Source organism: Haliaeetus albicilla, chromosome 13 (genome assembly GCF_947461875.1).
Source record: "Haliaeetus albicilla chromosome 13, bHalAlb1.1, whole genome shotgun sequence".
NCBI lineage: Eukaryota > Metazoa > Chordata > Aves > Accipitriformes > Accipitridae > Haliaeetus > Haliaeetus albicilla.
The window spans coordinates 37,496,888-37,522,705 of NC_091495.1; the positions used below are offsets into that span (position 1 = coordinate 37,496,888).

Consider the following 25,818-nt stretch of genomic DNA (forward strand, 5'->3'; position numbering starts at 1 on the left):
CGTGCCGGTCACCCCTCTGGCTCCAGCCCACAGCACAGGGCGCATGCGTTACCAAAATGAGTGGGAGCTTCAAGCAACCACACACCCAAAAGAGGAAGCCCCACCAGATGCAGTCTGAAAACTTACCGAGCTGAATAAAAATGGGAAAAGGAAGCTGCAGTAAGTCACAGCCAGAAGCAGACACAAAATCCATATCTGCAAAAGTCCAGTCACATTTGACGTAAAATACAGCAACCATACACTCTCCATTCTCACACAGTTCTGCAAACTGAGGACCCTCCAGCTGTTTCCATTTGGCTAATTTCTGCCTGCATTACTTCTACTTCTGCCTCCAATAGCACTGCAGTGGGGTTCAGTTTGGCTGGGAATTCTGCCTATTCCAGTTTTGGTTTGTGGTTTATTGCAACAACTCCTCCTCTTCAGGGAATGGGGTTTATATCCCATTTCGGTACAAGTAATCTGAATTTGGCAGCTTTGAATAGGTCTCAGGGCAGTAGGGTGGCGGGGGAGGCTTCATCGTGAAACTACCACATTCTTCAGACCAGTGGAACAACAGGGCTGAAAAACCCACGGGGGCGGGTGGGGGGGTGGAATTATGCAGCAAGCCAGAAAAGAAAAAAAGAAAAAAAAATCCCATGTGCAAAAGCCCATCATCATTAACATCTCCCCACGTCCTCAGCCCAGCAGCTGCCAGCTAACAGCAGGACCTCAAATTCCTTCTGTGTACGAGGCAGTCATGGACTACACTGAGGAAAACCAGGGTATTGGTCCAACAGCTTTTCTCCGGCCCGCATATCCAGAAAGGCAAAGATAGTTGTGACTTCCCTGCCACCGCCGTGCACTCACCCTCTCTCATACCCAGAACCGACCTGTGTGCAGGGCAGCAGCATCTGTGCTCACTTCACACAAGAAGTGTGCTCAGCCAGTTGTCACTGGAAAATATGACACTGAAAGCAAAAAAAAAAAGTAACAAAGTGTTTAAACCAAGAGTTTTATTGGGACACACTTAGCTATCGAAGGGCTCAAGATGAGCAATAGCTGGAGCTGTCTTAACATTGTCAGCAATGAAATTCAACTTGCACCTCGGGCTGGGAGGATGCACACCGCCTGGAGACGGATGATTTCTGCTCCAAGCAGTCATGTTCCTTACCAAACACATACCCTGGAAGCAAGGGATGCTTCTCGCCCCGTTAGTCTCTGTCCCCTCTTTTTCTAGCAGTGACAAACAAGATCAAAAACTTCTTCAAAGCACAGGCCACAATGGCCCTTGGCCCTCCCCTCGGTGCTCTTTCCCGCTGAAGCTGGCTGGGGGGGGCCAGGGTGTCCGGTGGGGCACAGTGGGGTGGGCAGCCCAGCTGGCTGCAGCTCGGCAGCGGGGGCCTCTGAGGGGCTCCATCCGTTAAGTGTGGCACAAGAGACACCAGGCTGGGCTTTGGCAGCTCAGTGCAGCATCTCTAAAAGCTCCCCCAGCACACGATAGCTGCTCCCCTTGCATGTGGGGGGAGCACCTGGCAGTGGCCCCCATGGTCCCCCCCTAGCCGCTGTGCCCTGTCTCCCAGCCTTGGTGGGGACGGCGTTCAACCCTCCCTGGCAATCATTACCCAAAATACACCATGCAAACAGACAGCCTGGGAAAGCAACTGGGATTTCCTTCTTTATTTAAAAACACAGGGGAAAAGGGGTTCCATCTCCTGCAGCCAGCATTTACAGGCGAGGGGTGGGAGGCAGGTAACCGACACCATGGGAGTCAGGGAGCATCGCCCGCGCGAGGCACCCCGGCCCTAAGAGCACTTGAAATCCGTAGCCAGCACTCACAGAAACGGCTGAAACCGCTTGGGAGTTTCCATAGAAAAGAGCAAACCCATCTCTCACACCATTCTTTCCGCACAAGATACCTCGAACCTGCACGCATCCCTAGGAAAGCGGGGAAGCTCGCAGCACACGCTTCATTCTCAAAAGCAAGCAGCTACGGGGGATCGTTCATCCCCACGCGGGAGAGCCAGGCGGCAAACGCAGAGATAAGGGGATACCAGTTTGCTTTAAAAATTGCTGCAAAGTTCCATCGAGGTCTGGCTGCATCCACCTGGTCCTTTGGGATGGGAGAGAAATTCCTCCCCGCAACACCACCTGCATCACGGATGGGTCTGGAGCCCAGCTTGACTTTGAACACACTTGTTTCAGTGTCACATTCAGCCTTTACGCTGTCCTGGGGATGCGGGGAGGGTGGGAATGAGAAACAGGAATGTTGCAACAGCGCTGGAGCCACTCGTAGTTTCTCCTCCTGGATGATTAACCCTAATTGTGCAACCAGCTTCTGCTTTACCATCCCAGGCCTGAGGAAACTGCAATTATCAAGCAACAAAAATACTTGGTACTCCATGGGTTTGAAGCCTTGCATGAAGTAACCATTGTCTCTCTGCATTTGATGTTCTTCAGAAATGAGGTCAGAGCGCTATCACCAAATACAGTGACTCTATGATTGATAGGCTTACTGAACTATTAAAACATTTTTGAAACCCCATGTTATGAGCCAAACAGCAAGTCAGCCTTAAAAAAAAAAAAAAAAAATTTTAAACACTAGTGCAAATAAAGCAAAAAGAAGGAAAAGGAACAGCATGATCTAGGTTTCTACACTTAAATAACAAATATTAACACTCGCCCTGTACCGTTTGCATCGATTCCCACTCATTTTCATAGTTTCAGTGTTCCCCAGCATCTCCACACATCCCCCTTGAAGCCACTCTTAGCCCCAAACCTGGGAGGTCCCGTCACCGCCTCCCCCCGGTTGCACTGAGGCCCCTCCGGCTGCGCCTGCCCCGGGCTCCAGCAGAGCCCAGCTGGAGGAGCAGCCCCTCTGACACAGGAGGAGATCAATGCAGGAAGATGCAATTTTAATCTTGTTAAGATCCATTGGGCTAATCAACGCCTTGGAGCTCAATCGATAAAGCTCTGCTCGATCCCAGGCTGAGCCTGAGCTAGCTGAAGCACAGCTGTCAAACAGCTGGAGAGCTGGAAAGGGCAGGGACAAACCAGATATTTTTTGCTCCTGGGGAGCACGTTGAGCTGATTTTGCAGAGCAGGAACATGTAATGCCAAAAAAAAAAAAGGAAGAAAAAAAAAAAAGAAGAAAAAGAACAAGTAACTAGTCCTCAATAGAGAGAAGCCTTGTTAACTCCAGACCACTCCATGCGCTGCTAAGCTTGCAATGCCATTCCCACACCAGCCACCCAGATTTATCAGCTGGAGTACATCTGAGATGGCAAAGAGCGTGCCTGTATCTGACACGGGACACACCAGTGCAGCTGGGCCAAAGCAAGCCCATTTAAAAACCCACGTGCCCATCAGCAGAGCCCCGGGCAGCCTTGCCCGGGGCTGCGGTGCCCAGCCAGGGCACTGCTGCTGCTGCCCAGGCTGCTGCCTCCTGCCCGCAGGGCACTGCAGCCGGGGATGCCGGCAGAGCGCAGCAGCTCAATGCCAGGGATGCCATCGCTTGCTCTTGTTTCAGCTTAACACAATTCCGGATGAAAGCTTTCCTACCCAAACACGTGCTGCTTTCCATGGTGCACGGACACTGCCCCAGCCAACGCTCCTCACTCTGCCACCTTGGGTCTGCGTAAGAGCCCTCAAACGAAGGGTGAAGCAGCACCGACGCCTGGATGGGCTTGCTGCTGCTCTCACAAAGTCACACCAACATAACCTGCTGCTGACAGCGAGCAAGGACGGGGAGGTGTGTCCTCACTCAGTACCCAAGGATTACACACACATTTCGGGGTGAAGATATCAGATGATCTCGCTGCCTAGGGAATACCTGAATTTTCTACGCGCTATTTATCACAACTCCTACAGGAGCTTATTTGGTTATGGAAATGACGAGTTCTCGTTGCTCTAAAAACTTCCACTCATTTTCATTTCAAGGCAGGCAGCAGGCAAGTTGGCTGGACAAGTCTTCCCAGTTTCATTTAATGCTCGGCTTTCACTGCTTTTTGCTAAAAGCACGTCACCACCCGGGCACGGCTTTCTGGTGCCCAGATGTACACAGTGCAAAACCAACACCGTACCTGAGGATCCTCCCGTCCCTGGGAGCCACCGTCGCACCGGCTGCCTGCCCAGGCTCATGCTCAGAAAGTACCAATAAACTTTTCGGAGGGGCTGAGCGGGGAGCCTGCCAGTGCCGGGGTTTAACAGTGGCTACAGGTATAAAAAGACATGATTAAAAGCCAACAGATTTGTTGATACGCCATTAGTCAGGCAGTGTAAAGAGCTGGTTTCCTAGGGAAAAAGTCATCAAAACGGGAAGTTGCAGCGTGTCCCTTGTATAGGCAGCTGAGGGCTGGTGTCTCCCCGGCTCTGCCCAGCTGCTGGGGAAAGGCTGAGCAGCGTGAAAGGGGAGAAAAATGTTTTTCCAAACACAGGAAAGGCCACGCTCCCCTTCAGGCCTCCGAGACCTCCTGCCGCTTCCTCCAGGCTTGGTTTTGGGGGCAAATTATGTGGCTGCAGAGGAGGATGCCCCCTCATCCAAGCCGTGCCAGGAACCAGCGCTTCCCACCCCGCACGGTGAGCGATGGCAGCACGAGGTGCCCGCAGGTCGCCCTGTCCGGGGGCAGCTCCCAAAACACGGAGCCGCCTGGGGCAAAAACGCAGGCAGGAGCGGGGCAGGGACTCCGCTTCCCAGCAGAGCAAGGCACCGGGACGCGGGTCCAGCCGGATCCTGTATCGCAGGGAAGAGCAGCGGTGGAGGGAAGGGGCCACCTCACCCCTGACGAGATGACGGGGTGAGCTCGGTCCGAGGCGCTGAGCGGACACACGGAGACCAGCCGTCCCAGACACGGTGCGCCCCGCGGGGACCCCCAGCAGCCGGGAAGGTGGCACACGGAGCCGGGGGATGGCTCGGTGCCCGGTCAGACGTCGGAGGTCCGGATGCTTTCATCGTCCAGGTCGAAGGCGAACGGCTTCTCCTTGAGATGCTGCGGCTCCGACTTGTGCCGCACGCGTTTGCCCAGCACGGCGCCGGCGTCGCGCTCCGTGAAGGCCGGCACGAACACCGAGTCTCTCAGCGGCGCGGGCACCTCCTCCGGCACCAGTTGCTTCCCCGCTGCCTGCGGAACCGGCGTCCAGGGCTGCCAGGAGGAGGTGGAAGGGGTTTTGCACAGCGCTCTCCTCTCCTCTGCCACTTGCCTCTGCTGGGAGAGAGCAGAGGAGCCCCCGGACTTCACCATGGAGGTGGATCTCATGAAGGACATTTCCTGCAAGGACAGACACAGGGTGAGCGCTGGCTGAGGTTGGGGTTTCGTGCATGCAATGCTGCGAGCAATTTTGCAAAGCTCTGGGGACCAGGCTCTGCAGAAAGGAAAAAAAAAAAAACAAAAAACCCCTAAGCAAACTGAAAGTCTGAATTAAATGGCCCTTTGCCATCAGTCAGGCTCTCGCTTGTGCCTCGGAGCAGAGCAGGGTTCACGCAGGTCCAGTTCGATGGCTGAATCTCACTTTTCAATCTTTTCAGGGAAACTTTTCCAGCGACTGGTAAACAAACTCAGAGAGGGCAGGGATCTCATCCTGGAAACGGGCTAGCTGAGTGCTTACACAAGCCACTAAATAAATACCTTGTACATTGGCATAATCTTCATTTGACACTATATATGAAGCAGAAAGGACGTGACCTACCCTCGGGCGAGTTTTCAAGGCCTGGACTGCCCCTGTGATTACTCGGATCCAGCTGTGCATGTCCTCAGGGCTGTCTGCCTGCAAAACACACCAGCCCAAATCAGACTTTGCCTTCTGCAAGCCCCTGGTGCAGCCAGAGTTGATCCCCGCCACAGCAAAGTGTGGACACGCAGATGGACAGGCTACCGGGGTTCCCAGGATATTTGCTACTAACTTATCCTTCCTTAAAAATCACTGCACCACCCTATCATCCCCCGCAGAAGGGGAGCCACTCTCCACATTGCAGCATTTTTGTATCAGGAATAGATAAAGCATTTAAGGAATAAAAAAATTGTCGGGATTGCAGCGGCAGAGGCTCGGGGGTCTGCATCCCACCACAAGCGTGCCCGGGGCCGTGCTCTCTGGGCATCAGGATTTGGGGCTTTTGCCCGTGCACGTGGGGATGAGCATCCACAGCACGGCATGCCGTGCTGGCTACTCTTCGGGGACTCACAAGTGCTGAGGGGTCGTGCCGACAGCCCCGTGCACGGCATCCCCTGCCTGCTGCCTCCTCCTGCCCAGCTCAGCCGCAACAGGGAGAATTAATTAATACCCCTGCACGCTGCGGAGAGGGCTGGCCAAATCTGCAGGACAGGGAAGGTGCAGACACAGCCCCACGTACTCGGGATACTCGTCGGATCGCCCTGTGCTTTTGTCTCTGCTTTTTCCTGCTCACACAAATAGCGGCTATTATAAATAAACCCAAGGGCAGAAGTGAAACCGCCCGGCAGTTCTCCCTTGCCGCCCGTGCCCCGACGCCAGGCAAAGCTGTTACAAACTCATCTGCTCACGTTTGCTGGCCGAGAGGCTGCTGGGGAACAGCCCATTTGCAGGAGAGTGGCTCGCACGAGCTGAACTCACTGCCCAGAAAAGCAAACCGGCCTCGGCTGCCTCACCTGGATGTAGAAGGTCCTGGAGCTCGTTATGATTTCAAAGAGGTTGTCCCGCATCAGGAGGTCACTAGAAACAGCGAGAAAAAGATGGTCACTACCCAGAAGTCATCGTGGATGGAGGAAAAAAAAAAAAAATCTGTGTTTATCCTCATCTCTAGACTATGCTGGTGAAAAACATATTGAAGGCAAACCTTGGATCTCATCGGGATTTTAAGAAGATGACTCCAGCTCCCCAGAGACCTTCAGCTACACACACACACTCCAGCTTCTGCCATCTGCAGGCAAATCCCGGCCCCTCCCCAGACCCGTAATCCATCTCATTTACAGTTCATGAGCTTTCTATTACTTATTAAGAATAAACAATTCAAAGATATATTAATAAATAATATTTTTACTTTAGCTAAAGAGGTTTGTTTTCTTAGTTCATTTTTCATTGCAAGTCTTCGAGTTACTTTGATTTTATCAGCATTCGCTGCAATAAATTGTTCCCAAGACACTGTGTAGCCACCTGTGCTAGTTTAAGGAAAACACCTATATGCGGCTTTCAGCAGCTTTATGAACACCTTTGTTCTTCTGTCATACGATGCTATTTACTGTGCAGGGCCCCACACTCCTTCATCTAGGGAGATAAGAGAGCTGTAGGAGCATGCCTGCCCAACAGAGATAGCTATCAGCACCAGGAGAACAGAGGATGGACAATATCCTGCATCCAGCCATATTTCCCCAACCTGCTCACGGAGCTGAAGGGGAAGAAATTTCTTAAAAGCAAAACAAAGAGGAGACATTTGGGTTACAGGGTCGTAAAAGAAAAGCGAGCGGCAGCACAGCTCAGCCTGGCCGGCAGCAGCAGCCACTGCTTTTCGGGGCCCTCTGGGCTCCCCGAAGGAGGAACTGAGTTTCCTTCCTGCCTTCCTCCGGTTCAGCTCCTCGGGGAGCTGCTTCCCACCAGCAGCCGGAGCAGCCGGAGCTCCCGTTAGCTGCTCCGGCCCCAGCACAACCTGGGGCTACAGCAGGAGCTGCAGTTCAGGGAAACACGGATGGGAGCATTACCCAGACTTGACCAGGCACTCGTGGGTCTTGCAGACATCCTTCAGGAGAATCGAGCGCAAGGGTTCCTTGTCCTGCGGAGATGAGAGGAGACGACGATGGGCTTGGCCGGCCCCTGGGGCTGCCAGCGCTGGGATGCGCTTCCCATGCCGGCACGGCAGCGCAGCAGCTCTGGACCTCTGCTCGGGAGCAGTCGGTCCCAGGCGGGGGCCGGGGGGGCGGCAGGGGCCGCTCACCTGCTCACACTTGTAGTAACTGATGGAAAATTCATCCAGAACAAAGTACCGGCGCTTCCAGCTCTTCCTCTGGAAAAAAGAGGAGGAAACAGCTCGGTGCTGGGCTCCGGCGCTCTCCCCACGCTGTCGTGGTCCTGCATCCAGAGCATCCCTGGAGCATCCCCAACCCACGGGGCAGCAGGCAGCCCACGGCCACGCACCCCGCTGAGCTGCCCTGCTGTCCACGGCGCAGGGGACCCCCGGTACTCACCACGTTCCCCTGCTTCACGCAGTAGCCGCTCTTGAGGATGGGGGGCCCGGCGGGCGGCTTGGTGGCCGAGGTGGGGATGTAGCTCTGCGAGCGCCGCAGGAGCGGGTGGGCGGCCACATCGCTGCTCTCCCCTCCGTCCCCTCCGTTCTGGAAGCAGAGAGCACGGAGTTACTGGGGAGCCGGGAGAGAGAAGGGTGGGGGGAATTCCCTGCTAGAAGGCAGGACACCTTGAGCTGGAGGGAAAAGCAACCCGAAGCCAGCCCTGAGCATGGCGCTGCATGCCAAGGGCTAATTGCAATGCCTGGACACAAGCAGGGGGATGAATCAGAGTCGAGAGCTGATTTTATCTCGTTGCATTCAGCTTTTCAGACTGCTGCCTGACTGCTAGCCACGTTTTTGGCACCCACACATTAAAAACAACGTTAAGAAATTAGAAAGGCTACAGAAAAAGCAATCTGAGGGCTGAAGAAAATCCCTTGCAGCAGGGAAGTTAAAGAACCTCATCTGCCCGGCTTATCAAACACCAAGAGCTGACTCAACTGCACCACAGACCTTCTCTGGAGTAAGCGCAAGGCACAAGGACCTCTTTCGCCTGGCAGAGGGACGCAGAACAAAAACCACCAGCTGGAAGCTGGAGCCAGACAAACCCAAGTTAGAAGGCAGGCACGCTTTCCAACTGGAGAAGGCAATATATCATGGGAATAAACTGGTCAGGAAAGCTGTAAAGTCTCCACTCCACGTTTTCACAGCCAAATTCTCCCAAAAGAAACTGTGATGTTTGGAGTTCAGGTGGAAAACCCGTGCTTCCTCTGGCCCCGAGCTGTCTCTCCCCAAACGCAACACTCGCTGCTGCGAGCACCGATGGGCTGCGCACGTGGCCGTGCGCCCAGCACCCATCCCCTGGCTCACTCCCAGCGCTTCCCAAGCGCATCCCGAGGGCTGGAGCCTTCCCCGCTGCCGGCATCACCCCCTCCCTCCTCCGCACCCCGCTCCGTCCCCGGGCAGCACCCTCCCTTCTCCCTTCCCCCTCGGCAGCGCCGAGGATGGTTGAGATGAAACATCTGTGCTCATCTCCTTCCCCCGTCCCTCCAACCCCTTCCTCCAGCCCCGCGCTGAGGTTTGAGAATTGCCATGGCAGCCAGGGTGGCTCTCGGTGCTGCCAGCCTTATTTGGCACCCGCGCCGGTGTGACTGCCGGTGTGGTTAACCAGCAACCTGCTTGCGCTGCTCCTTCCAGCACCTTCAAGAGGCTGCTTCGGTTTCTCCAGGACAGAGACGAGCAGCCATTTGGCTGGCCCCAAAATGCCACCCAGAACCTCTGGAGAGCAGTGGAGCAGAGCTCCAGCCCAGCCGGGAAGGGGAGGCTGCCCGCTCCCCTCGCCTGGGGATGCATCTGCGTTACAGATGTTACATGTCCAAAACCAGAGATGGGGATGCTGCTGCAATGGGCAGCGTTACACCTGGGAGCCGGGGTGATGCTGCTGGCCACTCTGGGGGTGCAGCCGGAGCGTGGGTCTTCCCCCTGCGGTCCCAGAGCCGCTGCGGGGCAGCACCGGCCGGCCAGGGCAGAGCCAGGAAACCACGGACGCACCCAGGAAGCTGCAGCGGAAAAATAGCCATTTCACACGGGGCAAGCTGCAAGAGCACGGAAAATGGTCCAGCAGCTGATGCACCACCTCTAAAAAACCCCTCAGTGAAAGAAAGAAATTGCACGAGGGCTGAGGATGGAGCTCCCGGCTCTCGGGAGGTGGTGGCAGGGGAGGAGAGGGAGGCAGAGTCAAGAGTCAGGAGGAAAGAGCAGCTTTAACTCACCGAAACAAAAAAGAAAAGTCACAGGGCTGGCTGCTGCCACTTCTTTGCAAACAGGCTGCCCCAGCTGCATGGAAGCAAGGGGGGAGGCACAGCCCTCCCTTCCCTGCCCTTCCCCACCCCACGCAGGGGGCTGAGGGTCCAGCAGCATCCCACGGGGCAGCGGCACTGGGAAGGGACGGCTGTCAGCCCGAAGGACCTCGCACACCTCCGCACCCCACACACCTCCGCACCCCAACAAACCCCGTGGCCAGGGAAGCGTTAAAATCGCCTGACAGCACGCACACAAAAAAAAGGCTCCAATGATCTAATTCTCTGCTCTATTTTTAGTGCTGCCACCGATAAGAGCTGAAGTGAGACCCAGAGCCGGATGAGCGCCCGAAAGTGGGAGACACCGATGGCCACGTGCACACCCGGCCACGTGCCGAGGGAAGGGGCTGCAGAGCCACGGCAAGTGGGGCCGGCTACCGCCTCCGGGATGGGTCAGTCCCTTTGGCCGCTTTGATGGGGGCAGCAACACGGGGTCCCTCTGCCCCGGGCACCTCGATGGGGGATTTGGACCCAGGACATGCGGGTGGATGGTGCGGAATGGCCGGGAAGGGGACCGGATTCATACCCTCCTCCTCCTCACACCCCCTTGTCTCATCACACTTCAGAGCTAGACAAAGGAGAGGTGCTACAGGGTGCTAAGTGCAGCTATTTATACATCCCTGAGTGGGAACGGTTTGCAGGCACCAAGCTGGTTTCCAGAAATGAAAGTGCAAACCAGCCTCCCCAACAGCCCAAACCAGCAACTGCCTCCAGCCCCATGGCTGGACATTCCCGGACCCCCAGAGCTTCCCCGGACCCCCGGACCACATGCCCCAGCCCAGCAGACCCACATCCACGAGCTCTGCTGCTCCGACACGCGGGTTAGAGAATGACAGACCCCATCGCTGCTGTGTATTAACAGTATTTCTCTACCCTTTGCACTGCTCAACACTGGTGGGGCTAAAGCAGTAACAACGCTCCGACACTCGCTTTCCCTGCGCTCACCCTTCCTAAAGCAGAAATCTGAATACCATTTGCAAAAAGCGATTTGCAGACCCAGCCACCCTCACTCCGCTTGACTCAGAAGGCAGCACAGCCTTGCTGGCAGGAGCCAGACACAAAAACCAGCAGGCAGGGACCCCTCAAAGCCCGGCTCAAGCGCCGAAGGGCTCCTGGCAGCGAGGTGCAGGAACATCAAAGCGGGGTGTGGTGGGGATGCCCTCGCCCAGCTACGCACGGAGAAAGCTGCCACCTTTTCTGCTTATCCCCATTAGGAGCTGCTCTTAAAACACGGCGAAAAGAGAGACCAAAGCGGGGTGCCGACGTCGCGGGGATTTTCCCCGGTGCGCGGATCCTGCCAGCTCACCTGGTTGATAGAGATGGGCGTGTGGACCACCACCCCCCCAATGATCTCGGTTTTGTAGGCCACCTGGGGCTTTCTCTCCTGGGCCTGGGGCACCACTGGAGGCTTCGCAATCTCCGCGGCCGGTGGGATGCTGCCGCCCTTTGGCACCTACGGGAGAAAGAAAGGGGTGAAGGGCACTGGCGCGACCGTGCCGGGCAGCCCTACGCCTGCACGGGGGCACCATCGCCTCTGTCCTCCCAGCCTAAATGCAGCAATGTCCCTTTAAAAAATAATAAATGAACGAGCCACCCCAATTAAGGAGGGTGTGGGCCCCACCCAGGCGGTTTGCAGGAGGCACTGAGATGGGAGATGAGAGGTGGTGAATAATTAAGCATCAACTCACATGAGTCTGTGACTCGCCTCTGCAGCCCAATGCGTTTGTGGGACACTTGCTCCTTTAATTGTCCCCGCTCTACTTACAGCTAGGCTTAATGATGAGCTTTCATCTGCCTAACGAGGCTGAGCTGCAGCACGTCCGCAGGGGCGCAGCACATGGCCGGGCGCTAGTTTACACGCCGAACGCCTGCATGTCCTGCACCGACGCGCGGCCGGGCAGGTCGCGTCTCCGCTGCGAGCAGCTCCGCATCACCGGGCAGAGGCTACGCTGCAGGGACCCAGCTCCAGAATCCTCCTTTTCCCCCCTCCCAGCTCCTTCCCTCCAGCACCTGGCTCTGGACAGAAAGGCGGGTTTTCAAGTTTTCCTTCCCAAGTCTGCACTTCCACTTCTCTAATGCCATTAATCGGGGTCTCTGGCTCCAACCCACCCTCCTGCCTTCCACCCCGAAGCGCGCGGGGAGGGACACGCGGTCCTCTCCGTGCAAACCGCACCATGCATCGGCTGCTGGCTGGGCAGAGCAGAACTCTCAGCTGCTCTAAAGTCCTTCCCGAAGCAGGTGGCTGGACTGGTGTTCAACCTGAGACCTGGCTTAAGTCTTGCGGGGCAGAGGTCTGCGCTAAGACCTCACAAACCCATAGGGAGGAGAGGAGGAAGGGCCAAGGACGAGATCCCGGTTATCCCACAGCCCCGCTGCCTGTGCCTCCTGGGTGCTCTCCACCAGCCAGGCTCAGCTGATGGGGCAGGCAGTGCCGGGCAGGGAGCAGGCAGCAGCGACACGTTCAGGTGCCATCGCATCCCGCTTCAGAAACGCTGCCGCCGCGAGAGCGAGAGCGGCCAGACCACGGCAGGCTGCTGGACGCCCGTGCCGCACGGCCGGTGCTGAGCACCAGCGCCCGCGGGCACTGGCAACGCACCGGCTGCCCACGCCAGCAAGGCAGGCGAGCACGAGGCGGGTGCACGGCGAGGTTGGGGAGCCAGCACGGGCCACCCGGCCAGAGGAAACGGTTTCACAACGCCGATGCGGAGACATTGCGTGTGCAGGGGGCAGGGGCAGAGGGAAGGGGCTGCATCTCTCTGCGGGCAGCGATGCAAGGGGGAAGGTGCTGCTCGGTGCCCGGCACGGGGCAGAGCGTTGCCACCAGCTCGAGCCTCCTCGTGCAGAACTGAGCGGAGTCCCTTGTCGTGGTCACACCAGCCCGCTGCACACCTCAAGCCTTCAACCGCCAAGGCCCTGGCTACAAAGACGGCGTGCAAGGTGAAGAAACGCAGGAAGCAATTTGCCAAGAGCAGAGAAGTCTCCGTGAGAAGCTCTCTGCACCAAGAGCAATACCCGAACCGCTGCCCCATCCTTCCCGTCCCACCGCAGCGAGTGGCTCAGACGGCAGCAGCGTGCACCGAACACACAGCACACAGGACCATGGTTGGTGCCACGCATCCCACATCCAAGAGCCCAGCAGCCCTGCAGAGCCCAGGGGAAGAGGGAAACCTCTCAGAGACCAGAGGCCGGTAAGGGTCCAAACCCCACCAAATGCCAGAACGTCTCCCCATGCCCTTCTGTGCCCCTCCACCCACACCAAGGTGATGAAGCTGCTGCAACTCAGAGCAGCCCAAGGACACCCAGGCACAAATGGAGACCTGTGGGAAGCTGCAGAGCGGGGAGAGGGATTTCCCACGCAGGGCAGAGCGGCCGTGTCACCCGCATCCCGGTAGCCCCGTGTTTCCCAGCCAGCCTGCGAGAACTCCTCCCTGCAGGGCTGGATGAGCCGGTTGGCCGGCCGGGACACAGCCAGAGTCGGGAAGGGCTGGCCAACATCAGGGTATGAAAATCACTGCGGTTTATTGCAGAAACAGAGGATGCATCTCTTCCTACCGCCGCACCAGCTCCCACCTCAGCCAGCCTGGCACATCAGCTATGCGGGCTGCCTGCAGGCAGTTACCCTGGAGGAAACTACCCTGGTGGCACAGCTAGACAAATGTCACTGGCGGGCTCTGGCTACAACTCCTACCTGGTTTTGGAGGTGTTTTTTTTGTGGCCAATATCACCTGAACCCATAAAAGAGAAGGTACAAGCCAGAGCCTGTGCAGTCAGTTTGGTGGCTTCAGGCACAGAGGTTGTTGCATTTAATGTATTTGCAGATATAAAAAGAAAATACAAGCCAGGTCTGGTCTTGTAGATGAGTTTCCCACAGACACAACACAGCACTCCAGTGATTTTGAAACAAAAAATTCAAGGAAAAAAGGTTATTTGATAGGATCCATTCCTAAACTGTTCATCATGATTTTTCCTTATATTTAGTTTACAAACCATGAACAACACGCATCAGCGCATGACCTAGTAAAACCCTGCTAGCATTAAACATCAGCCATACTGCTAACGCCAGGCACACAGAAGCCTGCAGTGCCCCTGACCCTTTCACAGGGATCCCCCACATCCCGGGGCCAGAAAGAAGCCGTCTTGCGAACACCTAACGCAGGAGCCCCGGCACACGGGCACTGCCACCCAGCGCGCAGGCGATGCTCCTGCTCCACCGCACGAGAGAGGGAGCGCAGCACCATCGCTCATCGCCAGGAGCGCCGGGCAGCTGAGGAGCATAGACTTCGTGGGTTTCTGGGTCAGCGACCATTAATTTACGGTTATATGAACACAACAGTAAATGAGAGGAGATGGCAGACAAACTCCTTCGGATCCAGGCGCAACCCGCCCCGCGATGCCCTGCAGTGCGGGGCATTTGCTACGCCTCGTCACAAGACCCGGCGTTCCAGGAAGAATAAAAATTGAGTAAATAAATTATCGAAGCAGAAGAAAGACGCCCTTTGACAGCCGCGGCGAGGAGTTGGTCGGTTACACACAATCCCAGCCAGCAGGAGTGACAGGAGGGAAACGTCCCCGGAGCAGGCAGGGATGGGGACGGCTCCCGCAGGAGCTTCCCCAGGGTGCAGCCGCCGTCCCCCGCAGCAGCTGGGCAGGGAGGGTGAAGACGCATGAGCAAACAGCAGCAAAATAAACCCAGACCAGGAGGATCCCTGGTGATGGTGGAGGGAATGTCTCCCGTCCAAAGCCAGACTCCTGAGATGGGTCACCATGCAGCTCTGGCCTTGCGAAGGGACACGGCGAAGCCGTCCAGCCCTGCAGGCTAAAAGGCTGCATCGCCAGCACGTCCCTCCTCTGCTCGCAGCATTTCTCCCTCAGATCCAAACCAGCTCGGCCCCACGTGCTGGCAGAACCGCACACAGCCCCCGGGGTGTCCGTGTAAGAGCTCTGCTCTCGCAGAGCTGTCCGGGGGACCACGGCACACTCTCCTGCGAACGAGGGGGTTTTGGGAGCTACAGCCCTGTACTATAACTGATCAAACAGCAAAACAAGGGATGCACCAGAAGCAGAGCAGGCTCCAGAAATAGGAGGAGACACTGCAGCCACCAGCCAAGAGCTGCGCTTCCCTCCTTCCCCAGTGCAGCCTCAGCACTAACCCAGAAGAAAGCCAGGCAAGTTTGGCACAGACCTGTTCCCAGGTTGGGGACAACCCAGCCGCCACCATCGCTGCTCCTCAGGTGGGATCGGGAAGGCGACGGAGGAGGAGAGCACAGCAAGAAGGAAAAGCACAGCTCTTCTAGATGCTTATCGAGTGGCCCATCAAGGCAGGACACAGTAATACCAGAGATGAGCATAATGCAACCTACCGTGATCTTACTGGCCCGGTTCAGTGCCTCCACCCAGTCCTGCAGGTCCTTCTGATCGCTGGCTTGTAAGAAATAGCGCTGAGATAAAGCATTGATAACTATCAAAGAAGGGAATGAAAAGAAGAGTTAGGGAACAGTTGCTTAGCATTATTAAAATAAATTAAACAATAAATCAACACGACAGCATCCCTCAGCTCCCAGTCCCAGAGCGATTTGCAGATAGCGGTCTCGTAACCTCTCGCATGGAAAAGCGGCCGAGGGGCGTGGAGGAGGGACGTGGCAGCTGGTCAGCTGGATGCATCCTTGCACCAGAGCGTAGGGAGGGCAGGGCTGAAGTCAGGCTTAAACCAAGGCTGTGGCATGGCCCAAACTAGGACTTAATCTAGTGCTGAAGTTAGCCCTTTGCATGGGGCGCTTGAGGGCCCCTTGGGACTTCCTTCGCCCAGCGCTTGGGTTTTAACTCTCATCTGAAATGCCGGTGCGAGCCCCCCGCATGGGGCTGCACCGTGCGCTCCAGTCTTTGTCTTGGGCTACATCCGTTGTAGTAAAATATTGCAAAGGCAACACCATTCCCCTGGGACAAGTATGTGCTTGGGCTGTCATTTCTGTTGCTCTAAACCTGAGTTCATGGCTCACACAGGAGGCACTGAGGCTGACCGTGTTGGGCTGAGGCCATTTGGGTGGGGGGGAATTCGATACGAAACACCCCTTCCTTGCACCAAAAGGAGCAGAAGCTTATGCAGGCATTAAAAAGGAAAAAAAACCACCTGTATCGCACAAGGTAGTGCAGCACAACAGGACACGTGGAAAGGATTCAGGAGCACAGCAAAAGCAGGGGACCATCACGGAGGGGACCCACAGTGTCCTGCCTCCCTCACCAAGCTCTGCCCGTGCATCTCGCGTTGGGGGTCACAGTGACAGGACCACCACACGGGGCTGTGGCTCACGCTAGCCCTGCGCCGGCCCTCTGGCACGACGTGCTGGGCATGGTCCCCCTCACTCACCAAAGCAGAACGGAGTTTTCGGCTTCTGTTTCGGGGTGGCGATGCTAACCTGCAACAGAGCAAATTAAAGAAAAAGTTCAAGATAACAGCACGTGCTAATGGCATGCACGAGAGCTGGAAGTTTCCATCCACATGCCCGTGGCAGAGAGGAAGCCAGTGTTCCCCAAGCTCCAACCCAGTCCGCGCTCCCAGTTCCTCCGAGCCCCCAGTCGAGCACCGATGCTGCAGCGTGAGCACGGGGCCGAGGAGCGAGCGTGTGGCCGCAGCCTTGTCACGCTGGCCGGCCCGAGGGGACGCATCGTCTGCCCTCCCCAGCCCTGCAATTACCCCCATCTGCAAACGAGGAGGGGAGCCAGCCGGCTCAAGTCAGGGGAAAAATGAACGTGGCCGGCGGGCACGTCTTCCCCGTGCTGAGTGCCACCCCAGGCTTTTTGGGACTGGCCGGGCAGGACCCCCAGCAGCACAGACGCTGGGCCAGGGGGGCAGCACGTCCCTCGGGACGCCGGCACATCCCGTGCCCACGGGGACGACACGCACGGCGCGAGCCCGGGAGCTGCAGCGCAGCCGCGCGAGCTCTCGGGAACCGGCCCGTATCGGGCGTAACGCAGACCACATGCGGCAACGAACGCGCGGTCCCAGGGGAAGGTCAGCGCGGAGACGGGGCTTTCATCTCCCGCTGTCCCCCCGGGCGCTGGCTGCACTGTAAAGCAAAGAACGGAAAGCTTTCAAAGGCCTTGAAAACGCGAGTTTCTGCTGGACTAACGCAGTCGCTCTTGTCAGCAATTAAGAAAATTGAAGGAAAATAGCAGTGGTTTCTCCCTAAAGAGTAGGAATCATTTATATAAGAATAATATTCCCCAGGGCTCCAAGCACAGCATTCATGGAGTATTTATTCTGACAGGCTTCCTCCTTCGGAGCCAGCCTATAATGCTTTAAATATGTTTTCTCAAGCAAACCTCCATTTTTCTGGTATATTTACCGTTGGTAGTTAAAGCCGCTGGCATAACCCCATCCTGCAGTTTGTGACCAAATGCTGTCCTACGGCAATTTTCATTTAGACTAAAACGTATATAATTTAGAAGTAAGGCTCTTTCCGAAATGGGGAAGGCTCAACCTCCCAGCGTTGCTTCATCTGCGCTTAATTTATAAATCATGATTCAGCAGGAACAGAGATCCATCCATTTCTTTATCCAGCTCCAATTCGGAGCTGAGCCCGGTGTGGTGGCCACGAGCCCCCCCGTTCCCCCCAGCAGCAGCCGAGGGGCAGCTCATGGCAGAAGGACGGTGGCAGCTCCGCTTTCCCCGGCCGCGCTGGCAGCCACCGCTCCATGCACTCCAGTCACCAGCCCTGCAACAGTTGTCATTTATTGCACTATTTTTGCCTTCCCGTGGAATCCGGATAATGCCATTAAGACACGCAAAAGGCTCAGTTTCCAGAAGGTCTCATTCTTCAGGGTGCTGCCCTCTAAGCAGAAGGGGAGAGCTACTGGTGCCCCCGAACCCATCACAAAAGGGACTGTCTCTGCCTCCCCATCTTCGCCGGGTCTGATGAGCACCCTCCCGCAGACCTGGGGCTGCGGCAGGACCCGCAGCGGAAGGCACCGTGCTGGGGTTATGGGGACCGAGTGCCAAAGCGAGACGGGCACCACACTACGAGCCCAAACCCTTGCTCGGTCCGGTGCCGGAGCAGCAACACCGTGCCGATCGTCAGCTCCGCGTCCTGCTCGCACCACCACCGCGCTCCCGTCCCCGCTCAGCCCCGGCCACCCCGTGTCCTTCCTCGTGGCAGAGCAGTTCCTCTTCCTCCTGCACCCCGAGCTTGCAGCCCGCCCTGTGCTGGTCTGCGGGTGAAGGCGAACACCGGTCTCGGTGCCGGGATCGGCCGCGCCGCAGGGACACTCCCCGCTTCCCACAGACCCGCTCCGGCTCCTCTCCCAGGGAGGACAGCGTGGGCTCGGGCAGGACCTCGCCTCGGGTGCTGCCGGGGTGAGCCATCGCCTCTCCCGGGAAAGCCGCACGGATAAGGGGACAACAGGGAGCATTCATTTTCTCTCCACCCCACCCCAACATTACCTTGGAGATGTAGGTCAGCTGCAGAGATCCGACAGCACCCGCACCGATAGCCAGGTTCTGCAAAACACGTAATGAGCGACGGGAGTTAAATGACAGGGAGAATGCAAAAGAGGTGAGTCAGGCTGTCACTCGGTGTCATTGGGGTCAGGCAGCAAAAGCTACAGCCACGCTGCCAGCCTCGGCCGCTTCCCTTCTCTGTGCACTTGCACCCTACAAGCAGCTGGGACCGGCCACGCTCGCTGCACCCGAGCTCCGTGACCTCCTCGGTCCCACTCTGAGCTGCCTGCCCTGCTCACCGCCCCGTGCAGCAGCACCTCAGGTGCAAGACGGGCTCCGACTCCCACCCCGCATGGCCCAGAGAGCAGGAGTTTGTGCTAACACTGGCCAAGAGGGTGCAGGAGGGTGGCCGGGTGCTTCCCCTTCCCCTTTTAACAAGGCAATGAAGAATCTGCTGCCAGATGCTCTTCAGGAAGGCAGGTGCCTCCCCAGCCTACAAGCAGTGCTCAAGCACCGTGGGGTTTCCAGGAGGGTCTTCCTAGAGCTCAACTTTGGCTCTTGCTCTTTTGAGCTTGACCGCAAGCGCTGGGGCAGCTCCCAGAGACATCGGGCACAACATGCACAGGCTCCATCTCCCCCAGACGCCCGGCTCCCGGTCTAACCTCTTCTCTTTCTTGTTATAGAATCATAGAATCATTTAGGTTGGAAAAGACCTTCAAGATCATCGAGTCCAACCATCATCCATGCCCACTAAGCCATGTTCTGGAGTACCCCGTCTACTCGCTTTTTGAATACCTCCAGGGATGGTGACGCAACCACTTCCCTGGGCAGCCTATTCCAATGTCTGACAACCCTCTGTCTCTACACTAAGTCTCTAGGGAGATGTAACACCTCACATTGGCACAGCATTTCTATAGGCTCCTCTAAGGTGTCAATGGCTCCTGGTGGTGTTGCTGGGACAGTCCTGGAAACCCCAGAAGTGGCAGCGGGGCTGCTCTGCTGGAGTTTGGTCATGGCCACACTCAGCCACGGGAGACCCTGACAGACAACCGATGCAGCAGACAGCGTCCTCCTTCGGGGACCCGGAGGAGGCACCTCCATCAGGACGGCCCAGGAAGGCCGGGATGTGCCACAGACTGGCTAACAACTTCCACAGACATGCCCAGTGTGAAGCTGGGACCAGTGTGGGAACCTACCTGGGGGTTGTCCATGTACCACAGGAGGCAGTTGGCCTGGGTGTCCAGGATGAAATATCTCCGCAGAAACTTGCCGCAGGTCTCATTTTCTTCGATGTCCAGGAACCCGCAGATACGGTTCTGTCGATCCAAGTACGGCATGCCGGGCTCCTTCTCACATCACCCTGCAGAGGAGGGGACAGGCAGGGAGAGGTGGGTGCTCTGATCCCACAGCCCCAGCTCCCCACGGAGCTGCTCCTGCACCTACGGCCATCTCAACCCATCGGTGCCAGACGTGCTGGGATGCCAGCGCAGTCGCTCAGCCCGCATCCGAGCTCACACCAGGGAGAGGGAAGGGACAACCTTCCAGGGCTGGTCCAAAGGAGCACTTTAGCTGCTTCCCCTTGCTGAAAAATGAGGCATTTTCATAAACATCTTCCTCCCCACAGAGGTGCACATCGCTCCCCAGCCCCGAAAGCCGCCGACCCCACCGCAGCCAGGGAGCTCAAAAGGTGTGAAAAGCACGAGGCTCAAAGGAGGGGCTGGGGCTTCACTCCCCATCCAGCTCCCTCCTCCGCACCACGTCCCACGGCCACTGGCCGAGCTTCCTTCAGGTCCAATCTCCCAACCTGCCCAAACCTCCTGCTGCCTCTCCCAGACCTCCACAGCCCATGGCTTAACACAAAAAAAGCAAAGTCAAACTGCTACCGCCGCATGTTCGCACTGTGGGGAAGCTGCCAAACACAAACGTCACCCAGCACGCCTTTGTGACAAGAAGGGGTGCCAGCGTGACGGCCCCAGGTGCAGGCAGGATCAGACCAGCGAGCAGGACCAAAACAGCTCAGCAAGGAACTGCAGGACTTTGGAAACCCGGGACCTGCAGATGGATTCAGTCGCCGTGCACCACCAAACAAAAGCTCACCGGTCCGGCTCCGAGACCACTCGTAGCACAGGGCAGCACCACGGCCACCGGGATGTCCCCGGGGCAGTGACAGACCGATTCCGAGTGACAGCCCTGTGCCCCAAACTGCCCTTGTCACAGCGGCGGTCGCATCCCACCAAGCTCAGCAATGTGGGGCAACCCTATACCACAGCTTGGCCCACCGAGAGAGGACAAAGTAGCCACAAAGGATTTGACGCGAGACACTGGGTCCCTGGGAACCGTGACAAAAAATAATCCCAAAGCAGACTGTGCGCTAGAGAGAGCCCGAGCACACTCCCAGGAAATGGAAAACAATCTGCAACTCCAGCAGAAAATCTGTGCAGCCAGGATGCCGAGTCAGCAGGGAAAACAATGACCCATCGCCGCGGGGCCAAGCCCTGTCACCAGGTCTGCCACGGGCACACGGGCACGGACCCTCCCCGGTGCTGCCAGCCAGCCAAGGCGAGCCAGGAGGTCACCTCCGAGATCACCTCGGCCACATATAGCTGCAGAGGAGCAGAGCTGGGCTGTAACACCGATCTCCTGGGCACCCAAATCCCTTCTGCAGAAGCAGGGAGAAACGCCGCGCCGAGCCTGCCACGACACGGGCACGGGGCACGACGACCCTTGAGCAGCCGGACTGGAGAGCACGGCAGCCGCGGTGCCCGTAAACGGGCTTTGCTTGTGTCCCCCCGTGGGCACAAGACGTGGGGGAGCCCGAACGTTGCTCTCGGTCACCCCGCAGGAGCAGCGGCCGCTTTGAGTCAGCGGGAAGTGGGTGCACGTTGCCACCGCTTTAATTTGGCAGCGGCTCCCGCCCACCTTGTGCGGCAGAGCCCGCTGCAGAGCCACGGGGAGGGGAGCCCCCCAGAATCCCCGCAGCGGACCGGGTCTCCATACCGTCGCTTCCAGCCACGCACGGGGAGCGAAAGCAGCACCGAGAGGCGCGGGCGGGCAGGACACATCCCTCTGCCCGGGCAGAGCCCCCGCACCACGGCTCGGGGTGGACGGGCAGGGATGGAGGCAGCGGTTACCGAAAGGATGCAAACTGAACCTGGTGTGGTTTGTCCGGTAGAAGAGGGGTGACTCGTGCAGGTGCCAGAAGTGGAGGCTGCACAAATAAAAGATCTCATGCAGAAAAGGAGGAAATACTATTTTTGAGCTGAGGAGCTGCAGTGGAGTGGGGCCCTGCGAGGCAAGTGTTGTGCAAGAGTTGTGGTGCAGCTGCAAAGGTAGAGGTGGCAGAAACCAAGTCAACCTGTTGTCAGGATCTCAGAGTTTATCACCAGCGTTTCAGAGATGGGTATCAGGGCTTTGCTAAGAGGGAAATCGTACTGCTTCGGTAGAAGAGGTTGTTCTAAAACAACACAATTGCCCCGATGCAAAGGTTATGTGGGCACTTCACATTTTACTGCTTTTTTGTGGGGTTATTTTTGTGGGCGGGGGGGAAGCACGCAGAAAGCAGATTCCCAAGTACCTTCAACCATACCGACACGTTCAGACCAGGCCTCATAAATTAACTCTTCCTCCTGCTGCTAATAAAAGTCCAGAGATTTCTGCTTATGAGAGGGATGAGAAAGAGCCAAGGGGTGGCACAGGCAGCACAGGGATGAGCCCCCAGCCCCTCGGGGCTGCGGTGCCAGACCCACGGGACACCCCCCGGGACTCCCTATGTTCCCCCTGCCATCCTTAATTAATACGGGCTTGGCTGAAAGCCCACAAACCAGCTCAACTCTTCTGTGCGAGCTGACCTCGGATTGCACTTGGATATGCAAAAACCTTTGGGCAGAGGAAATTGCAATTGCTCCAAACTCTGCCCTGCAGACTGTGCTCCCCCCAGCCAGCCAGGCTCCCTGTTCCCTCACATCCCACTGCCTGCAGGGCATGACCTGTCTGTCTCCTTGCAGCCACTGAGAATTGCACTTTTCCATAGGAAAAGGATAAAAGCAGCATCTCCAGCTCCATCAGCATGTGGTATTTGGTCCCCCTGCTCAGAAATCCTGGGAGGGCCAAAAAATGCTCAGTTTGCACTAACATTTACTATTTACACAGCACTTCGTAAACTCCAAGTCATAAATATTTCCATGACAGACCCAAACTTGTGTTTGCTGTAGGAAGGACACAAGACTAAACCTGAGAGGGGAGAATAAGAGGGACCTCACAGAAAATCAGCATCATTTAAAAGTGCAGATGAGTCCCCGAAGGCCTGGCAGCGAAGAGGCACTTCAGAGGACGTCCTTTATGAAAACGTGATGGACATCACACTGGCGCCGGGCACAGGGAGCTAAGATTCATGGATGATGCCCACGCCTGAGTCATGGGGACTCATCTGCCATCCAACGACAACTTGAACTTCCCGAGCATCGCACCAAATCAGGCCCTCAGGATCTCATTAACAGATCCTGTTTATGAATTTACGCCATTTCGTAGCGAAGCACGTTGGAGACTTCTGGGGCTCTTCCCTACCTCTGAAGCAACTGACTTCCCAGCTTTTCAGAGTCATAATATCCCACCAAAAAGGACAACCCTTTTCTGGCTCGGTTAATGAGATGACAAGAGCAATTAGGCTACGGAAGAAGGTTTACAGCAAAAATACCTTCTTGCCTGCCTCCTGAGATACAGGTAAGCGCATCGCAGAGAGAGGCAGAAGGTGCAGGGCACCCAAGCCCCCTCTCTGCCATCACTGCTGGCTCAAGGGCCTCGTGGGCAGCCGCAGAGCCAGACTTTCCAGGAAGCATCCCCAGGACGCCTGCGCTTCGCTGCACCATCACGCCTGCCCTGTGCCCTGCTCTGTCCTGCTCCCGGCACAGCTACAGCTACGGGAGCGTGACCCAGAGACACCCTGCAGCAAGAAAAAAAGCCAAGGCAACGGGAGACCTGACATTCAGAGCATCGCAGCGGCACTAGCATCTCCTCGGCACCTCGCTCCACGCCACGGCCCATCGCACCTGCGGGCAGCCACAGCATCCTCCTCCTCCTCCTCCTCTCACGCCTGTCTGTCTGAGCTGCCCTGGTGCGGGTTGGCACGCAAGATGTTTACCCGAATTTCACCAGGGCTCCGAGCTGCGATGCCCGCTGTGCCCCCATGCAGCTCCGAGACAGCCCCGGCTGCACAGGGCGATGGCTGCGAGCCGCAGCGGTTGCAGCAGCACTTCCTTTTACCTGGTCTTGCAAAGGAGTTTCCAGAGTTCGCCCTGCCGACGTCTATCCGGCGGCTGACACACGAGACAGACGGTGTAGGCAGAGCCCAGCAACTAACTCCTGCTAATTCCAGACGTTTGCCTTAATGAAATAATTAACCTGTTGAAAGGCAGGCTGGGAGCAGCGAGGATGCGTTTCTTCACCTCCCCACAGAAAAAAACATCAGGGGGAACACGCTCTGGATAGCTGCAGATCCCAAACCCTCCCCGCGTGTTTGCTACCAATCCCGCGGACCCAAAGCGGAGACGGGTGCCCGCAGCACCCCTAAATCTCCCACGGGCACCCCGTTCCCCAGCCACGGGCCAGCCCGGCAGGAGCAACCCTCGCTACCTCCAGCTCTCCCCCCCAAAACACACACCCCCCCACCCCTCGTTCCAAGCACCGACCAGCAGAAGCGACCGGCACCGCTGCAAACCCCGGCGCGGCGGGGAGGCCTCTTTCCCACCCGATGAGACACGGACGCTTCCAGCCGCTGAACCGGCACCTTCTTGCCGCATCCCCGCACCGACAAACCGGCCCCACGGAGGCTGCTCCCCCCCCCTCCTCGGGGTCGGACCCCCGGGGGCCTCGCACGGCCGCCTCCCTGGGAAGCCCCTTCGTGGGGTGTTGGGGGCGGGGGGGAGGTTGGAGTCCTACCGGGCAGCCCCCGCGAGTGGGGACGGAGGGAGGACGGGGCAGCGAAAGGTTCCTCAGCCCGTCCCACCGGGTCCCCAAAGAAGAGCCCCGGGACGGCGTCCCCCCCACGGACACGCGTGGCCCCCAACGGGCACGCGTGGACACCCCCCCACGGACACGCGTGGCCCCCGCACTCACCCCGCGGCGTCCCTGGGCTGCGCCCCCCGCGCATGGCCGGCGGAGCGGGCTGGGGCTGGGGGGGGGGGGGGCTGCGGGGTTCTGGGTCCACGCCGGGCGGCGGAGGGGGCCGGGCGGTGGAGGGGGTGTGCCCCTGGCTCCGCCGTCGCTTTTTTCCGGGTTAATTACGTCTGCCATTAACAAACCCGGCCCCGGATGTGAGTGCGGGGCGCGGGGGCGGCTCCGGGGGGGGGGGGGAGTCCCCCAGGGGCGGGTGGGTGGGTGGCTGGGTGTCTCCCCCTCCCCACACGCTCCCCACGCACCTGCAGCGGTCCCGGGGCTGGCTCGACCCGCGTCCGTCCCCCCCCGGGGCAGCCGCCGTGGGGTGGAGGGGGGGGTCCCGGTGCGGAGCGGGGTTGGGGCCAGCCCGGTGCAGGTCCCGGTCCCCCGCCCCTGCAGCCCCGCCGGGGGGTGGGAGAACTCCCCGGGCTCGGGTCCTTCCTGGCAAATTCCGCCCCCCCCCCCCAAACCCGACAAGAAAATCGCTCGGTAAATCAACGTCCTCCAGACAGCTCCTGCTCTGGGACCGGGATACTTCGGCAAAGCGGGGATCGGGCCCGTTCTGCGGGTTGTCCCCCTTCCCCCGGGGACGGCTGCATCCCCCCCCCCCCGAGAGCAGCGACCCCGACCGAGACCCTGCCCCGGGGCCAGAGCCCGACGAACAGCATCTGTGCCACTAGCCGAGATGCTCAAAATAGCAAGTGGATTCTCACGCAAGAGAAGTTTTTCAGGGTAGGCAGGCTTCGGTGGTCCCGCTCTACCGTTAGTCCTCACATCGACGCAAAGTCCCAGGGCTTCCAAACTACGTGGGGCATCCTTACCGCTTTCCAAACCCTTTCCCCGCTCCCGTGGCCTTATTGTGGGGTGTAACGTCAAAGACGGTAGCATCGGAGCAAATACAAGCAAGCAGGTGAGAGCGGCGTGCAGCTGGGGTGAATTGCCCCAGCTTCTGCGTCGGGCTCATCACCACCATTTTTGTTAGTAGTTCAGATCCAGGTCCTATCAAACCCAGCCGCACTTGGGAGTTTCCCCCCGAGTGACGGTTTGAGTGCCTGCACGTTTTCACACCAGCCTGAGGATGCACCCGGATCTCTGCTTGTGCACAGACACAGACTTGCGGAGTTCAGAGCCGGCGCTGCAGGCAGGGAGCGAGGCCGGAGAGGATGAGCCCCAGTCCGGACCTTGCAAAAACCCTACGGCACTAACTTGG

General features: G+C 57.9%; 1 protein-coding gene across 3 annotated transcripts; it reads right to left on the bottom strand.

The window, feature by feature from the left end:
* Positions 1-1,641: 1,641 nt before the first annotated feature.
* PLEKHA2 (pleckstrin homology domain containing A2) lies at positions 1,642-24,717 on the bottom strand. Of its 3 annotated transcripts, none has more exons than XM_069800887.1 (12): positions 24,570-24,717; positions 19,655-19,818; positions 18,462-18,518; positions 16,389-16,437; positions 15,385-15,482; positions 11,331-11,477; positions 8,127-8,273; positions 7,877-7,945; positions 7,644-7,714; positions 6,597-6,660; positions 5,662-5,739; positions 1,642-5,243 (listed from the first exon to the last, which is right to left on the bottom strand). In XM_069800887.1, the coding sequence occupies exons 2-12, from the start codon at positions 19,793-19,795 to the stop codon at positions 4,899-4,901; spliced, it is 1,266 nt and encodes a 421-aa protein (XP_069656988.1). In that variant the 5' UTR covers positions 19,796-19,818; positions 24,570-24,717; the 3' UTR covers positions 1,642-4,898. The 3 variants fall into 3 exon arrangements, with proteins under 3 accessions (XP_069656988.1, XP_069656989.1, XP_069656990.1); XM_069800888.1 differs by lacking the exon at positions 24,570-24,717 and adding an exon at positions 23,718-24,026; XM_069800889.1 differs by lacking the exon at positions 11,331-11,477.
* Positions 24,718-25,818: the final 1,101 nt, after the last annotated feature.